At 35.1% G+C, this 20,675-nt stretch overlaps 1 protein-coding gene and 1 pseudogene across 1 annotated transcript; one reads left to right on the plus strand and one right to left on the minus strand.

Annotated features, from left to right (window-relative positions):
• Positions 1 to 325: 325 nt before the first annotated feature.
• On the minus strand, positions 326 to 1,630 carry LOC148584748 (protein ASPARTIC PROTEASE IN GUARD CELL 2 pseudogene; annotated as a pseudogene).
• Positions 1,631 to 18,396: 16,766 nt separating this feature from the next.
• On the plus strand, positions 18,397 to 19,247 carry LOC132184573 (uncharacterized). Its single transcript, XM_059598255.2, has one exon. It carries the CDS (start codon positions 18,503 to 18,505, stop codon positions 19,076 to 19,078), a length of 576 nt encoding a protein of 191 aa, XP_059454238.2. The 5' UTR covers positions 18,397 to 18,502; the 3' UTR covers positions 19,079 to 19,247.
• Positions 19,248 to 20,675: the final 1,428 nt, after the last annotated feature.

Raw genomic sequence — 20,675 nt, forward strand, 5'->3', positions numbered from 1 at the left:
TAATGTAAATGGTTGAAACATCCAGTGGTTAATTTACGTTGGATGTGCAGTGTTTAACTTCGTTTATTACTGCTTGTAGTTGTGGCCAAAAGAACATCTTGGAACAATTCCAGTTCATTTGGCAACCTCTTGTTCATGACTTTGCCACTAAATACCATTATGACAACCAACCCTTGAGAGATGTTCGTAAAAATATCACTTTTCCTTTATTTTAATACAAACCCAATTTGAAGTCCAGCAAAGACACCGTCTTTTTACATAGACAACAAAATAACTTAATTTTGTTCGCTCTTCATTACAAGTTTGCTCTTCATTACAAATTCGATCAATCAAGGATACTTATAATTAACACATAAAAGCAGGTAAATAAACATAGAAATAAGGGATTTGGAGGAATATAATTCTCCAAGGCTATACTCCTCCTAGGAGGCCAATGCCCATGACAATGAGGTGAACTTTCTGGAGGACCACAAATGCTCGGACCAAATCCCACATATCCCGCCTCTGCATCGAAGGAAGTCTGAATTCCAGCTAGTTGAGTGTTCCCAATAATAGATGTAACATCACTGGTAGGGATAAATGCAAAACAGAAAATTCTTTCACCAACATAACGTTCTTGCTCAACTAGAATGTTCCACATTTGCAATGTTAGAATTGGTCCGGCTGAGAAGAAGAATGACACATTTGGAACTTGAACCGACTCTAAGCCGGATAGGTTATAGCACGTGTCAAACAAGGAGGTCGCAGGGGCCCGAGGAAGATTTACAGTTTTTGCAAGGTAGGCATTACGAATAGCCTCGTAAACAAGCCTCGGTAGGTAGGTGTATGTTGTACCTGAATCTATGATCGCGCCTCCCTTGAAGCTGTTTTGGGGAATGGGTAGCTGCATGTTTCTAATCCCAAGGCCCGATAGCTCAACATGGTAATGAGTCTTTATTTTTGTGGTGCGGACTAAGGGAATCCATGCAGTTCCCGTAGGTAACACGACATTTGGAAGGCTGAAATTCAACCAACCAAGTAACCCTCCATGCAGATTGGGCAAGCAATAACTGAAGATGCCTGCCCGTCCATGTACCCGAAGCTGAGTAGCCAATGAAAGTGGCCCTCCTCCAAGGCCAACCAAGCCGTGGGCTCCAAGCATGAAGCCGAAGTTTGAGTGCCCGCACCCAGTGAGTACATTCAAAACAGCAGTGCTTCCAAATGTGAGCGTTTCGAGCACAAGCGAGCCGTTGGTGAAAGATTTGTCCAAGTAGTCCACCTCGTATTGACACTGACTCTTGCTACAACTGTGTCGCTGGAGTTGATTACAAGCAGAGGAGTCACAAGGCACCACTGAAATGGAAGTGGAATTGAGTGGGTCGAATACCCCCGGCATTTGGTAACAATTACAGGGTTTACACTGAAACCACGTAATGTCACTCCCTGTGTCTATAATCATAAGCTGGTTGACAGGAGGGGTACCCACTCCTATCGATATAACATATGCTCCTCCAAATGTCTGGGGAAAAATCACCGCAGACATGAGGAGACCAGGAGGTGGAAGTAATGGTACTGGTGGTTTGTAGGAGGTATTAGGGGTTGGAGGTTGTGCTACAGTGAGTACTGTAAGGAGGGAGAGGAGAGACGCCATGACTCTTGCTTGTGAGTTGTGAGAGTACATTTGCAACTCGATAGCTCAAGGGTCTTAATTATCTATTGTAATCCTCCTGACCTGTCCAAGAGATCACGAATCAAAACCTCTGAAAAAGAAAAAAAAAATAATAATAAGGAAAGAAAAAAAAATAAAAACAAAACGAAGAGCAAATCCAGGAAATCTGAAATGGCCGGATGGTTATATAATTACCAGCAGTATCCCGTAACCCTAGGTTGACAGCGCTTCCATCCACAATCACATTAGCACTGAAATTGTCGAAAACGATAGGCACATGTATAGTCCTGTAATTGATGACAAATGAACAAACAAGATAGTCAAATGATGAATAACTTAAAATTTCAAGTACACTAATAGAAAGCAGATAACGAGCAATAAATTCGAAAATAAATAATCTCACAGGAAAAAAAAAAAGAGTTAGGTAATAAATCTACCACACAAAACCAAGAAATCTAATCCACCACTCAGCCTAGAGTGTCCTGATCATGAAGAATCAAGGGCAGATATATCATCCTATAGACCGACGTAACAAGTTGTAAACTCCTAGCCATCTGAATCGCACATATATAAATGAAGTAACTGTTTGAATTAAATTTCTTAAAAAGGTTGCCTTTGGTGTATCCAGAGTGTGTACGCATAGCATGTTTCTATGTTGCTCATGAGATTAGAAATTGATTAATTATTGTTACCTCCACACATGCATTTAATTACGAATTTCTGAAATCAAGATTTAGGTATGAAAAATTAGAAAGTTATAATTAATATGCATGCATATGTAAGGATCGTGCTGATCCAAACACGTACGTACGATGAGCTAAAAACCTATTATTCTTGTTACATTCCAAAGCCAAAAAAAAAAAAAAAAAACACAAAATTGTTAAGCATTTTAACCTTCGCTATATGGCAAGCAACAGAGCGTGAATTAAGCACATTTAGTATATGGCAATATTTAACCACTAAGTGAGTTGCGACAAATTTGATCAAAGCAAAGGGAGATCGAGGGAAGTTGCTTTCTGTTCTATTGGATAACAAGCTTGCTGTGGCAGAGAGTTAAAAAGAGAAACAAGACGACCTCTCAACCACACCCCATCTTCCGCATCATCATATTCTCCTTCTTCTTATTAATTAATATTAAATTTTCATTTCCTTTCTAGAAAGAAAAAAACTCCCAAAGAAAAAAAGCGTGTGTGTCTCAGTCAGTGTGTGCAAGAGATGGAGATCAGAGAGAGAGGTGTCTGAGGGCATGTTCGATTGGGACCCCCATCTGACAAGAACTAATAAAAAAAATCTCCTTCTTTGTTCCTCGTTCCTCACTCTGCGCACTCACTGCCATGTGCTCAGCTGCTAGCGCTTCACCTTCTGGCTGGCTCTCTCTGGCGCTAGCTCTCCCTGAGATCAACATTGTAAACACAAACTCGCTGCGCCAAAAATGTCTGGTATGAACTAAGATCATCACCCTCTCTCTTTCTCCTTAAGATAGGTAACAGAGGTTAATAGAGTTGCTTCCAGTCAACCAAACAGTGCTAAATATTTTTTAAAATGGTGTTCCTTCTTTGACAACTCATATTGAATAATACATGAAAAAAAAAACCCGTAAACAATGCTTTCTAGTAGTATTTGTTACTAAATCAAAAACAAATTAAGTCTATATGTTTATCTAAATCTCATTTTGAAATGGAAGCTACCTAGCAAGAAGAACGTAGTATAAGATCACAGGACCAAATATCCACGTTGGACTCCTCGTAACCCTTCCTCTTAGCTTTAAGACCTCCGGCGTCACTGCATATGCTGGGGTACCATGCTACATGTGGGAAATCCCGCTGTTGCAGAGCTGCTCCAGCAAAGTGGAGAGGACTAGGTCTGAGATGATCTATATATAAGGTTCTCAGACTTGACGTGTTCGCAAGGTGGGAAGTACAAAATAACTGGAAGACATCAATAATTACTGGAAGACATCAATAATTAATGGAAAACACAAATCCTTTTTCTTAGGAAAGACGTTAAGGGAAGAGATTATGACCAAATCCTTTTTCTTTGGAGAGACCCAAAGAAAGCTGGAAAGATTAAAGGAGTAACTTTATCTCTATTTGGAAACAATTCTTTACAATTCGTCAGTCCACCCTTTTTTCCAAATAAGCCAAAAAGTCAATTCTTCACCTTTCAGTGATTCACATGAAGTATTACCCTTTCTGCAGAAATCATCTCCATTGCTCTTTTCCTGTAATATAAGGCTGAATCCGCTAATCTACCCCTATATATATATATACTACCACTTAATTTGTAACTAAATAATATTCTAATACTCCATTCATGAATTAAGCTAACAAAATATTGTAGCTAATCATATATGTTCAAATATCACAAACTAGATAGTCTCGACATTTTTGCACAGCATTTTCTTCTAATATTGATTAATCATAAGTTTTTTTTTTGCACTTGATTTGGCAACATGCATCTTGTTCATGATCACTTTGCCACGAAAGCGTTTATTAAATACCGTTAAGACAACCAACCCTTGAGATATGTTCGTAAAAGTGATACTTTTTCCTTTGTTTTAAAGCGAACCCAAAGATGCCATCTTTTCTACATAGACAACAAAATAACTTGTTGTTGGACTTGATTAATCAATTTTTTTTTTTTTTGGTTCAAAATGAATGATTTTGTTTTTGTAAATTTCTAATTGTTCCAAAGTTTTATATGGGAATGTAAGTAGTTTAAACATCATGGAATATGAATCTTGTTTTACCTAACATGTGTACACATTAATCCCCAAAATATAAATTTCTTCTATTTATTTATTACGAGAATTTTGTGCCAAGATAATTTAGGTACGTTGAGAGAGAAAGATAAGAGTAGCCATGTTAGGGGTATCAGCAAAACTCACAGGAATTGAGTCAAAAGTAAAAAGCTTTATCTGCTCTATCACTCTCCAATCTCCATGCTTTTACTAATTTAGTAAAAGATGGTTTTAAAAGGTTTCACTACCAAAATGGCTAAAGGTAAAATATATTTGTTTAAAATTAAAATTAAGATGTATCTTTAATTATTTGTTAAAGTCTTCACATGAGACTGGAGTTACCACAATACTCTTAACAGATTAAAGACGTTAACTTTTTCCTCTTTTGGTGGTTAGAGATAAGACAACTTTTTTTATAGAGTGATCATCCCACGTGCACCTCATATGCCTATTTAAGTATGTTTTGGATGTTAAAAGCCAAACTCGGAAACCATCCGTCCAAAACATTATATATATATATATATATATATATATATATATATATATATATATATATATATATATATAATGTTTTGGACGACACTATCTTCATTAAATCATTAAAAATTTAGGACGACACTACCCTTTAAAATGCACTAAATGCATAAATGAAAGAAATTGAAGAAATTTAAAATATAGAGAAGATTATTTTCCCACACAAATAGGTTACTTTACTCACTAAAAGAAACTCCCGTGATCCCAACTCCTAAGACCCAAGAAATTTGAAATTGAGAAGATCACTTTTCCACACAAATAGGTTACTGCACTCTCAAAAAGAAACCCATGTGATCCCAACTCCCAAGACCCATAATTGTGAAGAAAAAAAAAAAAAAAAGGAGAATTGAGCTCGAAAAGGAAACTAAAAAACATAATATTCTGTTAGCTGGATCCAGACAATCCAGTACTGGGTGTCGAATTCAGTTGGATTAATTGCAACCTACCTTAATTAATAAAAGGTATCAAAATTTGGATGGCCGTAATCACATATAATTTGCTTCTTGTTTTCGTGATTAGTGTTGTGGCCTTGGAATCGTTATTAAGTGGCACTGCACGGATTTTTTTTTTTAAAAAAAAAAAAAAATTATGCGGTATGGATTCATTGGGTTTAAGTTTTGTCGACACTCTCCATGGGTTGATTGATGAAATGGTTGGGTTTAGTTATAGAATAGCCGAAATTAGATTTCATTCTTGCTCAAACGAACAATATTAATTATAATATTTCACATGCTTTGAATTAAGGCTGTAGTTTCAGATAGCAGATCATTTATGAGATGGGCCTTCCTTCTTGGTTCTGGCTCACTCATCAAGTAGATTCTTTCCATTTTGGGAAATTTCTTATTTCTTTTGTATATCATATAAAAAGGGACAGCTTTTGTGTAATGTACGTTCTAATTATCTTTACTAGAAGCCAATAGACACTTTGGCTTTTTTTAAAGTCTCGTCCGCTAATGACCTCAAAAAGCAAATTAGTTGCAGAATGATCCTTTCCTTTCCTTTCGGGTTATTTGTTACTTGTTAGTGTAGTCTTTCTGTTTAGCAGACCATTGAAGGCCCTGACACATGCACAGCTAATTGGAATAAATAAGCGAAAAATGGAAGAAAACAAGGGACGGTTGAGATTCAAAAGCTCAAAAATTAGAAAGTGCATGAGTGACGCGTGGAACAGTGGGTGAAAGGTAAAAGGCATCAGGAGAAATCTAACGGTTCAGATATCAGGCCTCGTAGGTGGGATTACATGCTGGTGTAATTTGGTGGGTTAAGCACCTGGTAGTTGTACAACATGAGCTCCTTGGTTGAATCTGTCGGTGACAGATCTAAAATTAAATCTAATTTTAGTTATAAGTTAGTGGATTAGTCTTAAATCTTATACTAAACCTGGTAATCTTGTAGCTTTATATTATAGTTGTTTCAGAACTTTGCTTTGTAATATAAGAATTTTATGCTTGTGGTATTATTGAATGAAATTTTATTTTTTTTTCCAAAAAAACAAAAAGATAAGGGGAGAGGAAATAATCTCACATTTGTTTATTCAAACTTGGCCCCAAAGGAATAGGAATCGGCTAATGGGCCTAAAGGGTGATACAAAATATATTGGCCTAGGACATTGATACAAAAATTTGGTCCACTCCCAAAATACTGTACATATATATAGTCCTTGGGTGACACCGCAATACTAGTCACCAATAGTGGGTGATGTGGAAGGGCAGAGACTGATAGTTATGTATCTGAATTGAGTATAATTTGTTTGGCCAAATTGTAACTTGCTCTACCCTTTTATTGTAGAGGATTTCAATGACAATGAGGCCTACTTGTAACTTTCCAAATATTTCTCTATTCCATTTCAATATTTTCCTATATTCATTATTTTATTTTTATTCTAACAAAATGGCACGACTGAAACTGAAATTTAATTCCTCTCCCATTCCTCTTCAAGCAATTGAAATGAATCAAAATCAATTGAAGATGTATTTTGAGGGACTAGGTAGTTTCCTTGCTGTCCAAATATGTTTAATTTTATTATTTGAGGCACTAATATAAATATTATTACTCTTATCAGATTATATGAGGAGAGGCGTCCCATCCATCTCAGATTCTCAATAGTCAAAAAGAAAATGCTATCCTATGATATAAGAGTAATACTACTTTTTTACTCTCATTTTTATATAAAAAATCACTTAAAACACACTACCTCTGCCGAATATCATTACTCATTATATAATGCATAAAAGTTCATCAATAGTATATGTTTCAATTAAATAAACATTCTTTTTTCTTAAAATACCCTTGGATTAATAAAAAGTTGTTTGTTTTAAATTTGAAACACAATGGCTCCTAGTTGGAAAACTGCGGGTTCAAATTTAAAAATTAACATAGAAAATAAATTGATGTATACTTTTATTTTTAGAAATTCATGGCTATTTTATTTTTGGGAAATTCATAACAAATTTTTTCTTATGTTTGCTTTTAAAAATAAAATAAATAAAAAAATCAAAGTTTTACCCTTTTTTTCTTTTTCTTCATGAAATCCATAATTGCATGCATTTTGCAATTTAAGATCTAGATTTGAGTTGAGTCTACTTCCAAGGGCCTACAAGAATCTAGCTTAATATCTAAGTAATCTCCTAGCTACAAGCTGATTCACGTCTCAAGAAACGCCAAAACAAAGCATATAATTTAAGAAGTAATTGATCACACCGACAAATTTAAAGTTGGTTTGCTGCTCATATGATATGTATATATATATATATATCCCCATCTAAGTTACCTAACAAGGTAATGCATTTGCTGTCCAACTTTGTCTCACTCCGGCCATCTGATGTAGACTTACAGCTCATGACATGTCTATCTTTATTAGCTTTAGGCTGGCTTATCCCTACTTTCTATCTACCGGGGGATCCATGCTATGCATGTCCCTGGCCTCCTACAATATTGATCGTGTTAGGTCATCTGCTTTTTTAGGCTTCACATTTATTGATCACTTCAACCTATTTTACACGTCATTACAAGGAAAAGTAGTATGAACAACCGGTGTCCCTTAATTTTATTGCATGGATTGAGATTCAGATCCTTGCAATTTATAAGAATTGCAACATATCCTCTAGTTCGCATGAAAGGTTTAGAATCACCCACTTCATAAGAAAGAAAAGAAAAAAAAAAATATATATATATATATATATGAAGAACTAAAGCCAAAGGGGTGGTCTGGTCACCGCCTCTTTATTTTGTTTAGGATATTTGGCCACTCTAAATATATAGTTGATTAATTAGGTAGGTTAGGCCACTCCAAAATTATTATTATTTCTTATATGTTTGTTGACGTGATCATTAATTGCCGGCCCTTTTAAACAGTGACGGGGGAGAGGGGGGCCTCCGAAAAAAAGGAAGTTTATTTTAGCCTTGAAGTCTTTCTTTTTATTTTTTCTGGCTCGTCAAGTTTTTTTTTTTTTTTTTTTATGCAATCTGGTCCTAAAGTAAATTCCTAATTCCCTTATTGATCTTAAAAATTGCAGAGGACCTGAATCTGTTCGTGCATGCCGCATGCGTACATGTGAGAATGGGAGAAACTAGTTCACGTTCTTTTCTCATCTGTAAGAATTGCAGGGATCTCAATTCGTCCATGCATGTATATGTTTCGCGTGAGAAGATGAGATTTTCACATCACATAACCATCATAATAAAAACGATATTTTGATAAATTACAGTATCATATATATAGAGTTTGATCATGAAGATATGGGTAAACATCGGGTAATGTCTCTGGTGGAGGGTTCTATCATATACGCGATTGGGCGATAGAGAAAATATTTTAAATAGATGGTAGGTTCTATCATATATGTGATTAGGCGATAGACAAACAGATATTTTTAGTTTGGAAGTAAAAATTCCCCTGAACCTAATTAAGGTTAGCATCAACAGGATGCTCCTTTTTTCTTCATGTATACAATTGACTGCATCCTGGCAGCTCCGCCAGGAGAACCAGGGACAAAAAATGAGCGAAAGATATTTGCTGGATGTGTTGGTGGGGGACACTTCTAATGCATACTGACAATAGGGTAATCCGGTGAAAAGAGAGATAAAATGTAACAATCATGAGAACATGTTACCAGAGCTTTCTTTAATAGAAATCGAGGTTAAGTGATTTGAGAATGTTAAATAAACCATACAAAATATGAAAAGAATACCAATTGGCCGGGTAGAACATAGGACATATGAAAAGAACACAAGGCAATTACCACAATTGCTATGTGCTAACTAATTAACCGGAGATGTCTTGGCTCACATAGGCCTTTTGTAGTATAGCTCCTAGTACATGTGGCATCGGTCGGTTACTTACCCTCTTAACCATGTGGATGCTCCTGCGTAGAAGTGGTGGAGGGCATGAATTCCTTGTAGCATACCCTTTTGGAGCACACAAGGGCTGGGTTGCTGGTATCAGCCGTTGTTTTGAAAGTAAAAGATCATAAATTTGAATTTTGTCTCCGTTATTTATCTCTTATTTTAATTAAATATTATATGTGTTGAACATCAAGTCAAAATACATAAGCTAGTCAGAACGGCTGAACTTAATAATTCTTCTCCCCTCCCCGTTATTTATTCCCTCCTGATATATGAATGGAAAGTCAAGATTGTCCATTGAAATATCAGATGGGAGGAGGAGACTGCAGTTGTCAAATGTTGGCCATCTTCGGTGAAATAAAAACCAAGAATAACGACCATATATAACCAAAAAGAAAAATATATATTTTTAAAATAATAGACACACAAATCCATTTGTTAGATAGATCTGAGCTAGGCGTTGAGACCCATATGAAACACTTTTAGCAGAGCCATCAAGATCAACACGACACGCCTAACTAAACTATTCACGATATGTTTAATGTCCTTTTCTAAACTCGAATTATCAAGGGAATAGAGTAAGTATAGCTACACAATTACCAAAAATGAAAGCAACATTTCATACATTTATACAGCTATAAAATAACTTTTTTATTGCCACTACATCACGATCGATAAGTTTGCAGTGGTCACACATAAACTTTTCACAATAAATACTTAATAGAAATTAATAATTTGTATACACTTTGTTTAATCTTTAGGAAATATTGCGAAATTGGTCCTTCAAATTCAAGGTTGTAACAAATAACTCCATGTAGTGTGCATGTGTATTTTAAAAAAAAAATTAAAAAATAAAATAAAAAACTTAAGAAAATGGAAGGAAGAAAAAAAGGGTTAGCAGCCAAGCAACCAAACTACCCCATGGCCACTACCCCAATTTTTTTTTTTTTTTTTTTTTTTTTTATAAGGATAAATGTGTACTTTCATAATGACCGTCGGAAAGTGGATGGAATTTGAATGAAGCTAGGGAGCTATTTGTCACTTTTTAAACCTTAGAGAGTTATTTGCCACAAACCCAAACCTCAAGAACCAATTTTATAATTTTTTTTTTCTTCTCATTTTTAAAAGAAAAATAAAACAAGAATTTCAACCTGTATTATGTATGTCCAAATAGCAAATGAGGGTTGGTCAGGAGCAAGAAAAGTGGTTGCAAAGGAAGGAATTTGCTTGGTAATTTCAAGGAAGGAGGTAGCTAGGGAGCTATTTTCTTGAAGACAAAAGTAAAGTGATTAAGAAGGATAACACTAATTAAAAGGCAGCATAGGAGGAAGATAGGTAGGAATTGCTTTCAAGGAATTTTCTTGATTCTAATGGTGGGGGGTGGGGGGGACCTAGCTAGCCCGTCAATCGTCATGGCCCTACTACGTATCTATCACGGGAAATTGTTTTTCCCAGTTAGATGGGATTCCTATTTCCTTGAAAGCCAAGTAAATCACGAAGAAAATGTGATTCCCCTTTGGACATGTAATGTAATTGTGTGATGGAAATGTCAATGTCCGTAAGCAAAAGTCATCATATGGGAAAAGAATTTTCATAGAATAAGACAGTCAGAGAACCTAAAAAGAGTGTTCCCCGTAACATGGAATTGGAATAAAATTGGAATTTGGAACCTTCGATAATGCTGTCTTCACTTCATGACCCTCGCCCGCCCGGCCCGTGTTGAACGTGTTTCGCTTATTGTCTAACCCAAAAGACCTACCACTACATATGTCTGCCAAAACACATGCCTTTCAGTCGTTTTTACATTTTTCTTTTTCCCTATATTTGATTGACAAATATGATGACTCATATACTCGTATGAGATTTGAATTTTCTACCCCTTCCTTGTGCAAAAATAAATGTCACTATTAGTAGTTGGACCAATGTATAGCAATAGTGGCTCACGCAATTCAACCTATTACCAAGACTTGTATCTATTGATTTATAATTAACACACACTAACATGTTAGGTTTGCAGAATCTAACATATCTCCAAGCCTGCATCCACTTTCTCATAAATGTAATATTCGAGAATATAGGTTTCTATAACAGTTGCATCTCTTTGGAAAAATTATTAATAAGAAGTAATATTATACTTACAACTCTTTTACGATTCGTTAGCATGTGTTAGCATATAATTGGATGGTGCTAATTTTTTTTAGTCACCGGCATATAGGGGTGGCGTGGTGGGCATGTGTATTTGATTCTTGAGATAAAACACCATCTTTTGAGTTATTTTTATTCTTGAAATCAAACACCATCTTTTGTGCTCTTTCAACATTTCAAACGTAAAAGCATGCTAGCTCTCAAAGTTGTATCCGCGCAACTCTATTGGATCTAGCTTTTATTGTTAACACGAAACCCAAAAAAATGATGCTCAGAGAGAAAAGAAATCCAGAGAATAAATCAAAAGAAATACTTTATAGATGTGAAGAATTAATGGGTATTGTTTTTTTAAGTTTATCTCACTTTACAGCGGAATTTGGTGTCCGCTGAAACAATTTATTTATTTATTTTTATTAACTTAAACTTTTAGAATAAGAATAACATCTTCTTTTTTTCCTTTGTGTTTTTTTCTTTCTCCAAGACTCATGCAGCGTTCTTCGGAAGAATTGAATAATATTGCACAAGCAATTGACTGATCTTTGGTAAGGTTTTCCAATCAAACATTTGAAGTCGTCGAGGAGGCTTCTAGGCCAAAGTCATTTTCATTTTTCTTTTTCGTTCTTTGAATCAGTGATCACCTCATACTTATGTAATAAATTTAAGTTGGTTGTAAATGGTAAATTTACAACCATTTACCGTTAAATGATCAAATTTTTAATTGAAATTGAGTGTAAATTGTGGAATCATAATTCAAATGTACTCGTGATTTTTGTTATGATATTATATTAAATCACTATTTATCCCCACAATTTTGAGATAAATAATAGTTAATTAACATTTTTACATGCATCTTGTTCAAAAAAAAATACCTAACAAATTTCACATGATCCATATTTGATTTTAAAAAATAAAGATTAAAATATGATTATAGTATTTGAATTGTTTGTCAGACTTCAATATCAACACTTAATTATAAATTGTTTTAATTAGAAAAAAGAAGTATAAATTGTTTTAATTTAGTTTTTAATGCTTTTAAAAACTACCTCGATGTTACCGTTAATTTCGTTAGCTGTTGGTCAGAAGACATTAGAGTTGGGTTTTTCTTGTCAACGGAAGAAAAGTACTCTATTCATTTGAATTGAATGATCGATCCAATGGGTGTGCAAGGAAGAAAAGTACTCTATTCATTTTAATTGAATGATCGATCGAATGGGTGTGCAAGGAAGAAAAGTACTCTATTCATTTTAATTGAATGATCGATCCAATGGGTGTGCAAGGACGACCATCCAACTAACTACCACTTTGATTAGTCAGCCTAAATTATTGCCGGCCTCTCTTTTATTTTCTTCCTTCACATTCCAATTTCTATTGCTTTTTCTATTTCCTTTGTGTTCTTGTTTTAGGGTTTCGGCTGTCCTAGGGCACGATGATTTCGGCCAAATTGCGCTTCATTGGATGATTCAAAAGTATTCAAATTTCTTTTTATTCCAATGGAATATATAGTCATAAAGTTTTCATATGCTCTAAATAATTTAAAAATAAATAAATAAATCAAAAACAAATTATTTACTTAGGGTATGTTTATAATTTAAATTAACTCTATCACATAGCTAGAGACGGATTTAGGAGGGGACTGGCAGTGGCCCTGGTCCCCCCCCCCCCCCCCCCCCCAAATCACAAGAAAAAAAAAAATTTGATAAGTAAAAAAAAAATTAAGGCAAAAAAAAATAATAATAAGTTAAAAAAAATAATAATTTAAAATATTTTTTGCCAATTGGTCCCTCCTCAAGAAAATTTTGGCCCTGAATCCCTCCCCAAATTGAAAGTTGGCTCTGTCCCTGACATAGCATATAAAGCGGGCACATGATATGTCAAACGAAAGCTACCTAACATTAATTAATTAGTTTAAAGTGGAATATTGTTAATTAACTCGAAAGTAGGTTGACGGATTGAACTATTTGAAATTGTCGAAATTGAAAACTTAGCAATTAAATTGTAATTAAAAAAAAAATACTTAAGGGCTAAGTTTGGATTTTTTTTTTTTCCTATGTTTTATATTGGAATGCAGCTTCTTTGAATATGAAGGCTTGCCGGCCATATGGGTCATCCACAATGGAAGTCATTCGGCGGCCTGTTGATCATTGAAATATTTGCAAAATTATGTTGCATCACGGATAACATTAATTAACCACAAACTTGTTTATTTTAATATTGTACATATATTTATATAATATGATCTTTTGTTATTTGGTTCAAGAAAGGAAGGCAAAAAAAGTGGGTTTCATATGCTGATCGAGTCAAACATCTAATTATGAATGGAAACCAAGAGGATAAAAGAAATGAAAAAAATGGAATATGATATTCAATATTTTAAAAGTATTTGTGAGATCTAGAACATGGCTGCCTAACGTGTGCCCTAAGGACAAGGTTTCTACGCCAAACAAAATCATTAACACAAGCTCAAGCAGAGTTTTTTGTCCAACTTGCTTGTTATCAATCTAGTCTTACAATAATTAGGAGAAATTGTAAAAACTAGTTCTGAGATTTTGACAAATAGCTATTTAGGGTTTAAAAAGTGATAAATCACTTTGCATAGTAGGCCTATATAATAAATAACTCTCTCGCTACAAATTTTGACAATTTTTAATTGGAGTAATTGCAAAATTACAAATTTATCTTAAAAAAAAGTTATAGAAAAAATAATTAAAAAAACAAAGAAAAGAAAAAGGGCGATGAGGTTGATCGGGTCCTCGGTGATGGTTTAGCCACCCCTACGTTGCTCCTAAGGATAGTTCGGTCATCTTCTTTGGCCAATTTAGGGTTGGCCAACCACCCTTAGTGTAATTTTTTGGTTTTTATTTTTATCTTTCAATTTTTTAAAGATAAATATGTAATTTTATAATAACGTCAACCAGAAAATGATTAAAGAGAAGTATTAGTTAGGTAGACATGCATGATGCATACATACTACATGGAGTGATGTCTCACTTTTCTTAACCCTTTAGAAGCTATTTGTGAAAAAGCCAAACCCATAAAACTATTTTATAATTTTTCCGAATATTTTATGTGAAGCGGAGAAAAACTAATAAATCCACCTTATACAACGTACCCCAACAAATTAGTAGAACTTAATTTGCTTTTACTTTTCCCCCCTTCTTTTTAAAGTGTCAACAATAATAATAATAAATAAAACTCAATCCGTATCTTATCTCAGCCTTTTTTCTATCTTTTTTTTGTCCTTACCAATAATAATTAATTTCTCCTTTTTCTTTTTTCTTTTTCTTTTCGCCTTCACCAATAACTTCCCATGATTCATTATCATACAAGATCCTAATAACGTGGTTCATGCTTTCGAGCCGAAAGCCACTATCATCTTGCAGGGGACGTTTATGAGTGGAGGTAAAAGATCAAATAGGTCAAACACTTTAAACAATTCAATGCCTTCATTTTATTTTTCGTAAAGAAAATGTTACTTTTTGTTTAAACTAATCTTTAAGTTTCTAGTAGGATACATTTTAAAAAAAGAAGAAGATAATTTCATAATTCACACACGTTTGATGGAATAATGTTCTTTTGATCAACTTTTATTTTGTTTTGTTTTTTTAAACAATGACTTAGACCTTGTTTGAGATTGTGTTTGAAAGATAGAGTTTTTAAGTCAAAAATAGTTTTTGTCAAAAGTGTTTTTTTTGACTATTTTAAACCTTTTTAGACCTTAAAAGTGCTTTTAATTAATTTTACCAAACGAATACTTTTTTTTTTTTTTTTTTTAAAACAGACTTTTTGAGTGTTAAAAGCATTTTTAGGCCCCTCAAACGCAATCTCAAACAAGCTCTTAATAGGCACGGTTAGATCAATCCAAGGAGATGTGGATTGCGTTACTCTTTTTAGTAGTACTAATAAAAAAATGGAAATAAATTTTCTATAAACTAATTTGTTAGAAATTTCCTAAATGACACACCTATAAAATTAATTGACATATGTTTCTTAATATGTAAAAAAAACATGTTTTTTTTTTTAATAGCATGTGGCACATGCTTTTTAACAATTTAAATGACACATGCAGTTTTTAGAGACGGTTTAGTAAGAAATTTGTGTGATAAAAAAAAATGTGATTCTCACTTGCTCAATTGACAAATAACACTTTTAAAGATGGGTTAGAGGAATTTCTACAACTTAATTTATATGAAATATTTATATTTTTTCACTGTTACATCATCTCAAATGTATAATAATTTTATAACAAATTACTAAATAAATTAGTACTTTTTATTTGCATGTGTTAAACAATTTTTGAGTCTATTAAACTAATATATATTTAAAATAGAGTTTTAAAAACTCATGAAAATCACATATTTTATTAAAAGATATATGTAATTCAAGCAAATATATAAACTGAATTAGAAGAAATTGATTCAATCCAACAGTTCTGAATAATCTATAGGATGATATTTGACTGTATTTGTTTATTCAATTTTCATCCAAGTTGTGGATTTCTTTCAAAAAACGTGGTGTGGCTCGTGGGCCCGTGGCATGTAAACCGCTGACTATAGTTTAGACGAAAAAGCAACGCCGGCCCTATAAACAAAGGAATAAAGAGAAGGAGCCCCCCCCCCCCCCTCCCCCTCCAAACCAAAAAAAAAAAAAAAAAAAAAAAAAAAGCTGACAATCTGAGAGGAAGGCGTGCCTCTTGACTGGGCAAAGCTGCCGTTGATATTTTTTGTCTGATAGAGAAAGCAATCTCAGCCGTTGACATATTCCCAACAATACCATCGAACGGTACTCCTTGGGATTCGTCCATTGGATCTCATATCTAGGTACGGCTTCCCAGTTCCACATCGGTTGTTTCTCTATTATTCTATTCGGAAAATAAATTTAACAAGTTGTCAATGTGTCACGCTCTCCACCTGACGATCAACTCATCTCTTCCGCCTAGACCGTAAGATAAAAAAATACTTTGATTAGTTAGTCTGGAAACGGATAGGCCTGATTCGTTCTCCTCCATACCGTCCACATCCCACCAAGCACCTCGTGAAAACCACGACATCGATAACATGTCCAAACCTAACCATCATCCCCTGCAACATGTGAATATGTGATTGCTTTTAACATCCACCACCACTACTACACACACACGTGGTCCCCACCTGGGAAAACGTATCGACCTTTTCTAGATCTCCATGTTTATCAACAGAAATAGAAAAAGGAAAAGTAAAAAAAGCACCTTTGGCGCCTCAAGGAAATGGTATAATAATATCTAGAAAGTCCGCCACGTGGAAACGTGCAAGCAAGGGCAAGTTGCGTTTCTAGGGATGGCTACGAGCCGACACGACAACCGAATCACGAATAACACCTTCTTCGATTAATTAACCAGCGCCAGCGGCTTGGCCACGTTTTGGGTCATCAATGTGTGTCTGTTTGGTTTGGCCTGGTCGTTGCTTCTGGAATCCGCTCGGCGCGCCGGTCATTGTATTCGGCTGTGGATGAGTATTTAGGACGTGGACCAGGTACAGTTGGGGGGGTCCATTAAGTGAGAGAAATTTGAGGGATCTGGAATAGGCATCCCTCGTTTCTTTCCGCTGTAAAATCGTAGGACTTGGGTTTCCGACAACGCGGAAAGAGTACGATGGATGTGTACAAAAGGAGGGACTTTGTACCAGTTTGTCGCCAGGCCAACGGATATTTTTACAGTCTGAACAAACCACACACTTGGGTGGATGAAGAGTGTGTGGCGATTGGTCTGTTTTTATCTAAATTAGCTAATTCAATCTAGAATAAAGTTAAGCTTTTTATAAATAAAAAATTAAAGGTTTTCAAATACACTTCCCATCTAATTATTTAATTTTTAAAAATATTTCTTGTAATTTTTTTTTTCAGAAAATGAAAAATTTTATTCCAAAAAAATATAAAGAGAAGGAGAAATAAATAAATAAATAAATGCAAAATCAGTTTTATTTAATGGCTTTGACGTCCCCTATTTGATAGCTCTTTGTGGATGAGGATTTTATTGAAATTTGCTCCGTATAGATAAGCCTCACACCTTAAACTATCCAATTCCAAACAAATAATTAATCCTACAGTCCCGCTTTCTTAAATTGCATAAATTTTAATAAAACTTAAACAACATAATCTCAATGACCCCAATTTCGGAGGTTAACTGCCACATGCAATGGACGTGCTTACTGATAAGATCTTAAAATAAAACAAAATAACAAAAGAAGTATCTGACAGCGCAAGCAGAGGCTGGAAATTAAGGAAAATAGGAAAGCAAAATACTATGTGCTAGAGCCTACAGATAATATTTCGTATGACAACCAAGAAGATGGGTCAGTTAGACGACGTTGAAAAGGTTTTAAATGTGTTGTATATATTATTCCTTCATGTGACACCGATCCCACTTACTATAATTTCTGCTTTCAGATGTAGCTGAATTGGCCGTCATCATCATCATCTATCACCAGCCATTGCGCAATCAATTGCCTACAATTTTCGTCAACCTAATCCTTTTTGGAAAAACCTCCTTACCACCCTGTCAAATCCCATTCCAAACCACATGCCCAACTTTATCGAAAGGTCCAAAACACCCCCCTACCTTCCCCCAATTTATTTTCCTACCAAAACAAACACAGCCCTAGTCACCAACTGCCCTCCCAAACCAAGTCTCTGTCAGCCGAGCCGAGCCAAAAGAAAGAGCCAAGGACAAATGGAAAGAGCCTATGTCGTGATTGACTAGGCAGGCTTGTTGGGCCCCCTCCCCAAATTACCCGGACTTCAAGACGGAATTGAAACCAGTTTAATAGTGGAAACCCCCGACACGAAATTAGAAAAAAGGCAAGGAGTCCGTGATGGCCTAAGGATTCGCTCCCTCTCACGCGCCTGCGTCACCATCATCACCCCACGCTCTCTCTCGTCTCTCTCTTTCTCTCTCCAACTTTCTCTCTCTACCTTGTCCCCTTATATAATGTTCCGCTTCGCTTTACCGCACCTCATCACCACTTCCTCACATTATCTTTACGATTTATCAGAAACACATTTCTCTCTCTCTCTCTCTCTCTCTCTCTCTCTCCTTGTCTCGTTCATCTTTTTATAAAAAAATGTCTAGCATAGTGGAGGGCCGAAACGATAAGAAGCGGGTCCGAGGCGACTCGGACGAGTTTTCCGAGTCGGACTCCCCCGAGGTGAAGCGTCTCAGGGAAGACCTTCTGGGGTTCCTCGACGACACGGAGGCCGATCCGACGATTCAGGACCTCGACTCGGTCATGAAGAGCTTTGAGGAAGAAATAGCTCAGGCTTGTACTTTTTCGCCGGTGCCGGTTGTCGACCTGACGTTGGATTCCGGCGAGTCCCAGCCGGAGCTCGGGTACCTTTTGGAAGCTTCGGACGACGAGCTCGGTCTGCCGCCTTCTGGGAATTCTTTAGGCGAGGACGTGAAGAACTCAGAGACCGAGTTGGGCCGGGACTCGTCCTATTCGTACGGAATCGGCGAGCTTTGGGGCTTCGAGGATCAGATTCCGAGTTATTACTCGTTCGAGTTTGGTGCCGGGAACGGGTATGACAATACTAGCGAGTACGTGGCGTTTGATGGGCTGTTCGAGCACTCCGATGTGTATTTCGATTCGTCCGATGTTTCGGACCCCTCTTGGCGGCATGAAACTTTGCCGGCACAATAGTAAACAAATGAAAAAAAAAAAAGGAACAGGAAAAACCGAGGCCTTTCGGGCTTACGGATTATATTCGACTCGAAGTTGTAAATTTTTGTTTTTGTTCTTAATTTTTTAATTTGTTATAACAGTAGAAGCTAAAGAAATATATGTAGGACTAGGATGATTGAAAGATTCATATGAAGACGCCTTCAAGAGAATCTGTCTCTATTTTCGTAAAATGGTCAAGGAACCAAAAAAAATTGTTACTAAACATTTTGAAGCGTACGTATTCTTGTCTACGTTGTATATTAACATCAATTTGTCTTGTGTATTTTTCTTTAAAAAAATAATAATAACGTTAGCAGATGAATAGTAACATTTAAAAACAAACGCCTAAGTTCTTTAGAATTGAGATAAGGTGGTATTGCACAACTATTACATTTTATGGGGGTACTTCATTTCAAATGTTTTTATTTTCTGAGCCATTTCAAATGGTCAAGGACAGAAATTTTTTCCAAAGACCACCGCCGAGTCAGCCACCTAACCATTTTTCTAGTAAGTATTTGTCGTCACAATTTGAAATTAATGGTCCAAATAAAATGTATTAGACAATGAGAAATGTTACATTTATTTCCTATGGCATTGAAAATTATTGTTAATATAAAATATATAGATTACTCTATTAAAATTGAATAGTAATTTTTATTATCATGTTATAAAATAAGCACTTGAAAAAATCACTTTATTTGTAATCTAGTTAGAGAAATGTTAGGGATATTAATTCTTTGGGGAAACTTCAGTGAAAGACTCTTGAATTTCTATCTGATTTGATAAACCTCCTATGAATTTCAAAATTTTTTAATTTAGTCATCTAAATTTTCAATTGCTCTCAATTTAAACCCCTTTGTCAGATTTTAAACGTTACAAGACATTTATACCTCTGACTTTTGTATAAAATTTCAACTTTCAAAACGTTTTTTTATTTTATTTTTTTAAAAAAAAAATTAGGGATATTTTGGTCTTTTTTTTTTTGTATTTTTAACTGTTAAAATTGACGGAAGGACTAAATTGAGAAATTTTGAAGTTTAGTTGGGGTATTTCAAAATGGTTGAAAGTTCGGGGGTCTTTAGTGAAGTTTTCCTTAATTCTTTTACTATCATGATGTGGAGCTTATTCATTGATATTAGTAGCATTTATTTATTTATTTATTGTTTGGATCTTCTCCGATCAATATGTTTCGCATCATATTAGTTAAATAGTTAGTATCCCTACCATTTATCATCCAATTAATGCCCCAAAAATGAAATAATAACATATACTTGGAATAGTTTATGGCCAGTGTGAACCGTGTGTTCTTCAAAACATTGTTGATCTCTATTCACATTCTTCAATGCATTCTTCACGTTCCCTCAATCACTGCAAAACAATTACATTTAAGAGAGCTCACTAGGTGCTGGCGAGATCTCACTCCAACGCCTAAGAAAGTGTATGCGTAATGCGCAATATTTTGATACGAGGATTATACGTGAGGTATTGGCCTATAAAGTTTAGTCAAGGTTAAGTCTTTTAATTCAACTTGAGGTGTGAGTGCTAAGAGTTTGGACATAGATCGGGAGTTTTACCC

This window comes from Corylus avellana, chromosome 7 (assembly GCF_965113065.1).
Source record: "Corylus avellana chromosome 7, dhCorAvel1.hap1.2, whole genome shotgun sequence".
In the NCBI taxonomy this organism is placed as follows: Eukaryota; Viridiplantae; Streptophyta; class Magnoliopsida; order Fagales; family Betulaceae; genus Corylus; species Corylus avellana.